The sequence below is a fragment of the Cyprinus carpio genome, chromosome A7, assembly GCF_018340385.1.
Source record: "Cyprinus carpio isolate SPL01 chromosome A7, ASM1834038v1, whole genome shotgun sequence".
Taxonomy (NCBI): Eukaryota; Metazoa; Chordata; class Actinopteri; order Cypriniformes; family Cyprinidae; genus Cyprinus; species Cyprinus carpio.
This window is the reverse complement of record NC_056578.1, coordinates 36,479,983-36,491,128: the sequence shown is the minus strand read 5'-3', so window position 1 is coordinate 36,491,128 and position 11,146 is coordinate 36,479,983. Positions and strand designations below refer to the sequence as shown.

The following is an 11,146-nucleotide window of genomic DNA, read 5'->3' as shown; positions in this document are numbered from 1 at the left end:
ACTGCAGGAGGAGGAGAGAGAGAGACGGGATAACTACGTCCCAGAGGTCAGTAACGGTTCAGCTCACACTAAATACTCATCAGTAGGTTTATACAGAAGGTACACCGACAGGTACACACAACCCTCCACCCAAAAAAAGAAAGACCTGTCATCTAGCTGACGAATTAAATTTAATTGAAGGGACAGTGTTTGACATCTTGCCAAGTTATTTCTATTAATCAAATTCAGTAAGAATAAGACACTATAGAATGTTACCAACCAAAATTCATTTTTGCACTCCAGAAGTGGCACAGAAGATGCTGTCTGGAGAAGTATGTAGATGAATTTGCACTGAGATTTGTTTTAACCCTCATTAATCACTTACCAACATGTCGTTCCAAACCCGTAAAAGCTTCGTTCGACTTCGGAACACAATTTAAGATATTTTGGATGAAAACCTGGAGGCCTGTGACTGTCCCATAGACTGCCAAGTAAATAACAGTGTCAAGGTCCAGAAAAGGTATGAAAGTCATCGTCAGAATACTCCATCTGCCATCAGACGTGCAATCTGGGTTATATGAAGCGACGGGAACACTTTTTGTAAGCGAAGAAAACAAAAATAATGACTTTATTCAATGGTCTCCTCTGTGTTTATCTATAAGGATGCGCCGTTTTATATCAAATCAAAGCTAAATACACGTAGAAACAGTGCATCTTTGTGGCTCTGATGATACAGAAGAGCATACACAGCATACGGTGATATGGAGAGACACAGAGGAGACTGCTGACAAAGGAATTATTGAATAAAGTCGTTATTTTTGTTTTCTTCGCTAACAAAAAGTGTTCCCGTTGCTTCATATAACGCAGATTTCACGTCTGATGGCAGATGGAGTATTCTGATGATGACTCTCATACCTTTTATGGACCTTGACTGTTATTTACTTGGCAGTCTATGGGACAGTCACAGGCCTCCCGGTTTTCATCCAAAATATCTTAAATAGATTAAAAAAAAAAACTATCAATTTATGCAGTTATTTGTGCTTTTTGGTGTTTTTTTTTTTTTTTTTTTTTTTTTTTTTTTTTAAAAAAGTACCATATTTATTTAAAATATTGAAAAGTGCTCATTCAATTCTTTCATATTGAATGTGCGTGACTTTTTATTCAACAAAAACCCCCCCCCCCCCTTCATTTATCTGTATGTTATGACCAGCTTTGTTCAATTTAATTGATTTTTATTTGACAAATAAAAAAAGCATAGATTAAGGAGTTATTTTATTATTATTATTATTATTATTATTATTATTATTATTTTAATATAACCACTTACTGAATCGAGTCAATTTTTTGTGTGTTCAGGTGGTAAGCTTAGGAAAAGTAGACAAGTCTTGTACGGCTCAGATTAAAGAAACTATTTATATATATATATATATTAAAAAAAAATTGTCCCGAAGGATGCTTGAGGGTTAAACATTTTGAATACTGGATTGGAATATTGGAATATTTGAATTTGAATTTTAATGAAACCGAAACTGCCAGTAGGTTGCAGCATGTCACTGTCTTAATGAGTGAGGCGTTCATTAAACAGATTCATTCTAACAGCTGATTCATTGAGGAACTGAGCAGATGAATGTCTTTATAAATGGATCATTGATTCTTCAAAAACGTTGCATTGAGGAATGAAACACTGTTGTGTTGCATTGCGATTTTTAGAACCATTTTTGTTGATGACAAAAGTGTCTAAAATTCAAACGGTTATACTTTTAAACTTTTATGATTTTATATAAATTAAATATCACATTTGCAGCCAAGCTGATATTAAGGGAAAACCACACTCTTGCTCATGTGATAATGCTTGTGTCATATAGAAATATAAGACAAACTCACACGGGGCATTTTGGCAACTCATACAGGCCCTTCTCAAAAAATTAGCATATTGTGAAAAAGTTCATTATTTTCCATAATGTAATGATAAAAATTAAACTTTCATATATTTTAGATTCATTGAACACCAACTTAAATATCACATCTCCATTAAAGACTCAACTATGAATGTCAACGATTAATCGATGATCGATTAATTGTCGATAAGAGATGCAGTCGATTAAGGCTGTCGATGGTCGGTTAACCGATTTAATGTTGGACTGCGTGCGGCTCATGCGCAAAACACGTGCGAGCGGCTGTGAGTGACGGTCACGGGTATATAAAAAGCATCATCATTCATTCACAATGTACAAATTAAGCTTTTAATGTGATTTAAACTTTAAAGTACATTAAAATAGAAACAACATAAAAGTTCTTCAACAAAAAAAAGCAATAGAAATGTAGTAACTAAGTCATTTCATCAGATAACTGTTTCATATCGTGCGCTTTGCAGGGCTGCGGGTCACAGTGACAGGACAGGTAGTATTCATTCCTACAACTTGTTAATTCGTTCCTACGACTTATTCATTTGTGGCAATTGTCCATGTTTCATTAATTTTGTTCCCTGGCCTAAATAACCCATATGATTTAAGTGAAATAAGGGAACAAATTAATAAATTGAACGAATTCTTAATTCATGAAATTTTTAATTTCCCTTCCCATATTTACCACAGTAAGAGATGCGAAAACAGTTATTAAAAGTGAAAGATAATAAAATAAACCTGCGAAATTAGAGGGTTAGAATGTGAAGATTTAAGAAAAGAAACAATGCCTATATGTTATTGAATTTGTGGAAATTCGTGACTAACCGGCAAACCAGAACAAAGCCGCGTAAATGTAGGCTATAGGCTCGAACGACATCCAAAGGCAAGCTCGCGATCTAACATTTTCCTATTATTCCTCTAATAAACAAAGCTTTTATACCACACTTGTAATAATCAGAGCTTATAATTTGTAAATAAATAATTGCTGGATTCAAAACAGCGATTAATAGGCGCTTTGACACACACAATACTATTTCCCATGCGCATTCAGTGATGTCACTAAACGGTGACGCCGAGCATCGTTCACAAGTTTCTGCATGGACCTACAGTAACTAGGGCACAGGTTCTCAAGCCCTGGGACAAAATGGGATGCTTTAAGGAAAATGTATAGCCTATATAAGTAATAGGCCCAAACATAAAAATAACAATACGGTTTCATTTTTTTTTTTTTTTTTTTTTTTTTTTTTTTTATATTTGAAATATATCTGACTTCAATAATTAAGATAACGGATTTAAAACATAAGTGTGGGTTGCGCTCCATACGTTCACGGAAAGAAAAAAAAAGGATGACAACGCATTCTGTTTGTTTGCTTTATTTTACAAGAGCACAAATCTTCTGTTTTTATTGTGAGTGTGCACAAATGAAAGTAAACACTTTTCCGGAAAAGGTTTTTTTTTTATTATTATTTTTTATGTCTCAGTTGTTTCGATCGCGCCGGAGCCTGCTGCACACGTATATTCTAGCGATTCAAACTTTACATCGCAGTCTGTTCATTATCAAAATAAAATAGTCAACGAAACATTTAAAAGGTTACACTGGTCATTTTAAATAGTCCGCAGTATAACGGTTCACTCTGCTGTTATGCCAAGGTAGTTTTTGCTCATGTGAAGAGGATCTTTTCCGTCGTCTACATGCGAATGCATGTAAAGTACAAGCCTAGTTTACATTATAAATTTAATTAGCTTAACATTCAAATGCATTGCGAATATGGAAACATTTGATTTATGCCTAATGAGGCATGAGCTATAACCTCCAAATAAATTTAGCCAAAGCCGCGCTCGCTCGTCCTCGTCTGCACGCACGCACGCACTGTCACGATCTGATGCACTGTATGCCGGATTTTTAATTTTTAAAAATCTGACATTTTCTAGGACAGAATCCAGCAGGATCAAATTAATGTGAGCAGCAGTGTTTTGCTGCAGCAGCACCGATGTAAGCGGTTCACTTAATGTGCAGCGCAGTCACACGCGCGCCACAGTTACGTTTGGGATAATTTTATTATAAATGCCATAATGTCAGTTGAAAACATTGCATTTGTGTTTTGAAATACAACAACGAGCACCACAAAACCATTTAAAGACGGCGCGTTCAGCGGTCTCCGTGCAGGATAGGAAATGGTCAACAAAGTAAAATGACCTCAAAAGTATGGCGCGCTCCCTTCATTTTATGAAATCATCATAATCACATATATTTATTTTAGAATCCTGCTACTAGCATTTTATTCAGACTAAAACCCCTTTAATTTCAAGCGAGAAAGCGTTTGTGTGTGCGCGTGTGGCTTTTGCACATCCCGTCATGTCGGTGACTGCGTGCCTGCAACAGACGCATTTTGCAGCGTTATGGTTAACGATTAATCGATTAATTGATCGTTAATTTAAACGACGATCGACCATGGAAATAATCAAAATTTGACATCCCTAGTTTTAATACTGATGATTTTGGAATACAGCTCATGAAAACCCAAAATTCCTATCTCAAAAAATTAGCATATTTCATCCGACCAATAAAAGAAAAGTGTTTTTAATACAAAAAAGTCAACCTTCAAATAATATGTTCAGTTATGCACTCAATACTTGGTCGGGAATCCTTTTGCAGAAATGACTGCTTCAATGCGGCGTGGCATGGAGGCAATCAGCCTGTGGCACTGCTGAGGTGTTATGGAGGCCCAGGATGCTTCGATAGTGGCCTTAAGCTCATCCAGAGTGTTGGGTCTTGCGTCTCTCAACTTTCTCTTCACAATATCCCACAGATTTTCTATGGGGTTCAGGTCAGGAGAGTTTGGCAGGCCAATTGAGCACAGTAGTACCATGGTCAGTAAACCATTTACCAGTGGTTTTGGCACTGTGAGCAGGTGCCAGGTCGTGCTGAAAAACGAAATCTTCATCTCCATAAAGCTTTTCAGCAGATGGAAGCATGAAGTGCTCAAAAATCTCCTGATAGCTAGCTGCATTGACCCTGCCCTTGATAAAACACAGTGGACCAACACCAGCAGCTGACATGGCACCCCAGACCATCACTGACTGTGGGTACTTGACACTGGACTTCAGGCATTTTGGCATTTCCTTCTCCCCAGTCTTCCTCCAGACTCTGGCACCTTGATTTCCGAATGACATGCAAAATTTGCTTTCATCCGAAAAAAGTACTTTGGACCACTGAGCAACAGTCCAGTGCTACTTCTCTGCAGCCCAGGTCAGGCGCTTCTGCCGCTGTTTCTGGTTCAAAAGCACACGCCTGTGCACGGTGGCTCTGGATGTTTCTACTCCAGACTCAGTCCACTGCTTCCGCAGGTCCCCCAAGGTCTGGAATCGGTCCTTCTCCACAATCTTCCTCAGGGTCCGGTCACCTCTTCTTCTCGTTGTGCAGCGTTTTTTTTGCCACACTTTTTTTCCTTCCCACAGACTTCCCACTGAGGTGCCTTGATACAGCACTCTGGGAACAGCCTATTCGTTCAGAAATTTCTTTCTGTGTCTTACCCTCTCGCTTGAGGGTGTCAATGATGGCCTTCTGGGTTAACCTCTTACCCATGATTGCGGTTTTGAGTAATGAACCAGGCTGGGAGTTTTTTAAAGCCTCAGGAATCTTTTGCAGGTGTTTAGAGTTAATTAGTTGATTCAGATGATTAGGTTAATAGCTCGTTTAGAGAACCTTTTCATGATATGCTAATTTTTGAGATAGGAATTTTGGGTTTTCATGAGCTGTATGCCAAAATCATCAGTATTAAAACAATAAAATACCTGAAATATTTCAGTTGGTGTGGCAATGAATCTAAAACATATGAAAGTTTAATTTTTATCATTACATTATGGAAAATAATGAACTTTTTCACAATATGCTAATTTTTTGAGAAGGACCTGTATATTGAATTTGGGGTCATTCTAACTGTACTCTGCTGGGCCGCGTCACACAGTGAAAGAGGTTTTATTTTATTTTTTAAGTGACATGTTCGATAATGCTTCTACATGGTTAAAACAACGACTATTAAAGACAATACAAATATCAAATCCCTACCCTCCGTCATAAATTTCTTTTTTTTTTTTTGCAAGAGACTTATTTTAAAATGTCATAAAAAAATAAATGGCTTAAAACCGCCAGTTTGTAAGTCTTGGACAATTGGTGTAAAACGTTTCGTATATAACTACACTGAATTCCTTGGGGATTTTTTCTTAAGTGCACAAAATGACAATTATGTTCCCGTAAACTCTGCTTTTGTAGAAGTAATATAAAACAGCATAATACCAAATCTTTCAGTACACCTTTGATACTTGTTTGACGTCACTAGTACTGTTTCATGTGCTTGTTTGTTCACTCTGTTCTCAGGTCTCTGCTTTGGATCAGGAGATTATTGAGGTTGATCCAGATACCAAGGAAATGCTGAAGACTTTTGTAAGTTGATTTGAGTGTAGTTTGTGTAGATGTACTGTGAAAATGTAATCCTGTGTTTCCAGTGCTGTAATGGCTGTACATTACAGCAGTGGTGAAACTCAGTGGTCCATATTGAATAAATTTAGAGAACAGCTGTTGAATATTCTGGAAATAATGAAATATCAAAACAAAAGGTTATCATTCCAGTGTTCATATTCAGACTTGAATTGAGGAACCCACACTAACCCATTCTTTCTCTCATTGCAGGACTTCGGCAACATCTCCAACTTGCAGGTCACCCAGCCAAGCATTGGAATGAACTTTAAAACACCCAGAGGAGTCTAGATGTGTTACTTATCAGAAGTCAATAAAGACTGCTGAAAAAGAACATCCTTGTGTTTGAACAAGTCATTTTTGATCATCTAGATGATCATTCTTCTACTGACATCTCTCTTGATAACACTGGATCTGGTCTGTTCAAGTTGTAATACAATGCAGTTGCGCCCTGTTAAAGCAAGTTTTAAACTAGCTTGTACAAAAGAGTTTCTGAAATGTTGATACAGCACAGCTATACAACTGAATCTGATATGTAAATGCAGAAGACATGCTACATGTGTTAAATACTTAACCTGTGCCAGGTGTTCATTATATGAAAACCAACTTTCCCCATAGTAATGGAGAAATGAAGTCATAGAAATATAACAGAGATTAACAGTTGCTCAATTTTAGCTGTTTCTAACCAGTGTTTGGAGAATGATGAGAAAAGGGGGGTATTTTAAAAGTGCAGTTCAGAATAAGTGCATGCAAGTAAATGAGAACCAAAGGCAGTGTTCTTATTGTTTTTTTTTAAAAAGCCAGAGTATTTCTAGAGACAGCAAGAAGATCTTTGTACAGAAATAAGCAAGAACAGAATTCTGCATATGCAACACAGTAAAACCAAATATTATTTCAGAGGCAAAAGAACAAATAAGACCAGCTGCCTATGCTAAACGATGACACTACATTACACAAATAGAGATTTATATTCAAAACACAGGATATATAAAAAAAGGTTTTGTTTTGTTTTTCCTTGAAATTGCTGAAAAAGTGCAATAAAGGTTTATCTACAACTTGATAGGTTATCCCAAGTAGGTCATATTGTTTTTACCAAGCTTTTTAACGTTTCTATAATCACCCAGAATTTCTTACAGTCAGAATGACATTCAAGAAAATGTTCAAGGAGACATTAAATTCATAAAACAAAATGATGATTGCTGTTACATATTTTCTTTGGGTAAAATTACAGATCAAAACCATATCCAGCAGGGGAGGAACAGTTGGGAGTTTTTGCCTCACACATTGACATTCTATACAAATACTTCATATGAAACAAATACAAGAAATATAATGGAAAAAGAAAAGATGAGTTCAGTATAAAAGTCTGTTGCATTTGCACTTTGTTGCCTTAAGTGCCAACAATGTGGTCTGTAAAACCTCACAGTGAATGTTGTCATTCATTCATTCACTGAGTTTGTGTAAGCTCTGATACAAGAATTCAGACCAATGCAGCAAGAGGAAATAAACCATATAAAGCACTTTCCAATGTACCAAATTCGTTCATTTAGCAGTATTGTGTAGAACCTGAAGTTTTGAGTTTCAGCACCAAGTCTGACAGCATGCGTGACGGAGGTTTATGTTCTCGTACCACCGGACTGAGTGACCAGCATTCGGAAAAAATAAATAGCACAGTGTTGTGTGATAAGCATTTTGAAAATAATTCCCATTTGTACTGATATCTGCCATTCCACACAAATTTAATAAGGCATATCTGAAGGAAACTCCCATTTAAAACAGGCATAATATAGAAGGGGGAAGTGACGTTGCAAACTGCAAAAATCCATTCTAATAGCAAAAGTAAAAAGCAGCATGTCTGAATAAACGGAAACTGTCGTGAGAGGCCAAAAACATCGCTACGGTGACGAAATGAGTCCATTTTAAACATATATACAAACTGATAAGTGTATATGCATATAAAACAATACAAAATATGTTTAAGAAAATAAGACATGGCACATTATATGACATACAAAAGAGAAAGAGACATCAATCAAAATGCTTAATACAAAATGAGTTGCAGAAATAAAAAGGACAAAAGGATGATGTCCAACGTTCAGCTCACTGGAACGGGGCAATATATATAGATACAAAAACATACAAAGAAAAGACACAAATGAAACACTGTAAATTGTGCCTTACAAGCACCAACACATACACCAGCATAATGTAGATTTCCTTTTTTCGTAGGATAATAAAATGGTGTCTTTTCAAACAGTCTCCACTCAAACAAGGAAAAGTTTTAGGATGCTGAGAGAAAAATCACAATCATCTGGTTGAAGTAACCACGTCCTTTCTCAGAATGTCCACTGTCCTCATTTAATGGGTTTCTCCTTCCTGAGAGTAAGCAAGGTATGCCAAACATTAGGGTTTTTTTCTATCTCACTCTCTTCTCTCTCTCCATTTAGCGAATGACTGAGAACTCCTCCGTGCTGTACGTCCTCCTCATGGCAGGTGAGGTCTAGTGTTATTGTGAGGATTGTGCTCAGGCTGTCGTGATGGCGTTTAGGTCCTTCATTAAGCCCTCCAGATGGGCCATTTCCTCTGTCAACTCGTCCGTCTCGTAATTCTGAGGGAGATGAAGAAGGTTACTGCAGGGGGTGGGGTTGGGGTGAGCTGGGGTTTGGGGAACTGGGTTTATGAGGGGATGGTCAATGGTACTGCAGAAAAAAAAAGCAGGAAATCAAATAGCACAGCCACATGCGTGGTAATGGATGAAGGGGTACAGTATAGTTGTGCATTATGCAGAATAAACGAACCAATCAGCAGTTTTAATTCAGTTCAAAAAAATTGCAAAATTACAATAATTAATTATGATAAGCGTAATAAGCAATAAAAACAGCCGTTAAAAGGGAGAAGCAGGTAAAGGTTTGAGAGAGAAGAAAAAGATGTAAAACATTTTATTATTAGCTTTTTGTAATATATTCTACATACTGAGTATAACAGTATACTCAGTATGTAACAGTATTGCTACAACAAAATAGTACATGACATTGCAGTAGCTCAAACAGTAGAGCATGGCACCAGCAACATCAATGTCATAAGTTTGATGTATAATGAATAAAATGTATACCTTGAATGCAATGCCAAATGTCGTAAATAGGTCATTTCTACTATACAGTATATTGTCATGTCCCTATATTAGATAAAACATATTTTTGGAGCAGATGGCTGACTTTGGTTCCTTACTGATATCCTGATGTTATAGATAGATTTTATTGCCACTGTATAAATAATCGAACTACGTTTAATATAGTTAAAGCTCCTAGATGAGAACAAAAATAATATTAGCAATTTTTTTTTTTTTTGCATGTTACAGATTTCAAAGGATACTGCATAACAGAAATGTATGCAGTATGAAGTGTACATGGTTTTGTTCTAAGAGCCATAATGTACAGAGAAAAAGTAGTACAGAGTATTATAGGAACAAAAGTACTCACACTCCCTGCATCTTCATGCAGTCTGCTGCTTTCCGAGACATCCGGTGCACTTGGAACTATGACAGGCATAGGAGTTCTTGTCCTTCCCAATGTACCGATAGAGGCTGTTTTAACTGAGTGAGGCCCTAAAACAAATCACAGAAGTCAGTCTATCTTTTTCCCTTTTAACCATAAAACTTTGTGCTATTCATTATAAAGATAAACAAACCATTAAGTTCTTTTTAGAACATTTGGAGTTTGACAACTATATCTAAGGAATAAATTAGTTTTCAATTTAAAAGACAGAAAATTTTCCGTCAGTCAATTTGTCTTCCTCTTCAGCCACTTTAAACTGTGGTGCCCCACAAGGCTCTGTTTTAGGACCTATTATATTCTCACTGTATATGTACCATTTAGGCTCAATATTCCACAAACCTTTCTTATGCTATAAATGCTTTTATTTTGAATTTGGAAGAAGGTACATCTTGGAAAGATTTTGTTAAACTTAATGCTGATAAGAAATTTATCTTCTAACTATACCAATTGAAATACCATTAGCTTAGCTTGCATTTCAATGTACCTGACTAAATTAATCTTTCAATTAAATTTAAATTGATCTTTTATAAACATTTTAATGTTAAAAGTCATTATTTTAGACACCACAGATTGCATCACCCAATAAGGATAGAATATCTTGTATTAGGGGGAATTTACCTGTGTGAGACAGCAGTGGAGTGCTGGGTAATGCTGCCGAGTCATACATGGAGTGAGCTGGGATGGCAGGCACTGCAAAACTCTTGAGTGGGTGTGTGGGACGAACGTGTGCTGTGGGCGTAGTGAATACTGGCTCCTCCTCAGCAGCTGAACTGTGGTAGCTAATGTCTGTCTCTGAAAGGTCAGTGGTGCAGCAGGGCTGCCCAGATGGAGGGAGCAGGTCAGCACTAGGGATGTTCCTTACTGACTCTGTAATTACAAAAGCACATGGGTCAGCACATGGTGCAGACTGCATACTATTATACATGAGGGTGTTGCATACAAGCAACCTTAAACATCATGAGAAGTCTGCTGGGAAAAAGAAAAAGAAACAGGTAATAGCATGTTAAAGAGGCCAGACCTAAATGTGAGTAGGTGGAATACTCTCCTTCTGAAACAACCATTTTTGAACAATCTTTTTTTGACTAGGATGTGGGGACTGAAGGTGAAAGTCCAGAGCATCTTGATGTATCCCAATTTTAATGTTTCTTTCTCATATGTATAGTTGTTTGGTATTATCGCCATGAGATTTATTACATTAATGTTAACAGTATTGAAACAACTATTGGCAAAAT

The 11,146-nt window shown here is 36.8% G+C and overlaps 2 protein-coding genes across 9 annotated transcripts in view; one reads left to right on the top strand and one right to left on the bottom strand.

Annotated features, from left to right (window-relative positions):
- LOC109067733 (40S ribosomal protein S17-like) overlaps window positions 1–6,694 on the top strand; it is a 7,555-nt gene extending 861 nt beyond the window's left edge. The window contains exons 3-5 of the mRNA XM_019084646.2: window positions 1–46; window positions 6,262–6,327; window positions 6,574–6,694. The exon at window positions 1–46 is cut by the window's left edge and continues 60 nt beyond it. Of these exons, the coding sequence (XP_018940191.2) occupies window positions 1–46; window positions 6,262–6,327; window positions 6,574–6,651 (190 nt within the window). The 3' untranslated portion in view covers window positions 6,652–6,694. The remainder of the gene's footprint in view (window positions 47–6,261; window positions 6,328–6,573) is intronic.
- LOC109067730 (neogenin-like) overlaps window positions 6,576–11,146 on the bottom strand; it is a 135,903-nt gene continuing 131,332 nt past the window's right edge. For 7 of the 8 annotated variants that reach the window (XM_042760995.1, XM_042761002.1, XM_042761003.1 and 4 more), the window contains 3 exons: window positions 10,533–10,781; window positions 9,840–9,964; window positions 6,576–8,968 (listed from right to left, as the gene is read on the bottom strand). In XM_042760995.1, the coding sequence (XP_042616929.1) occupies window positions 8,885–8,968; window positions 9,840–9,964; window positions 10,533–10,781 (458 nt within the window). In that variant the 3' untranslated portion in view covers window positions 6,576–8,884. Of the gene's footprint in view, window positions 9,060–9,839; window positions 9,965–10,532; window positions 10,782–11,146 lie in introns of all 8 variants that reach the window. The other variant, XM_042761000.1, reaches the window with a different exon arrangement.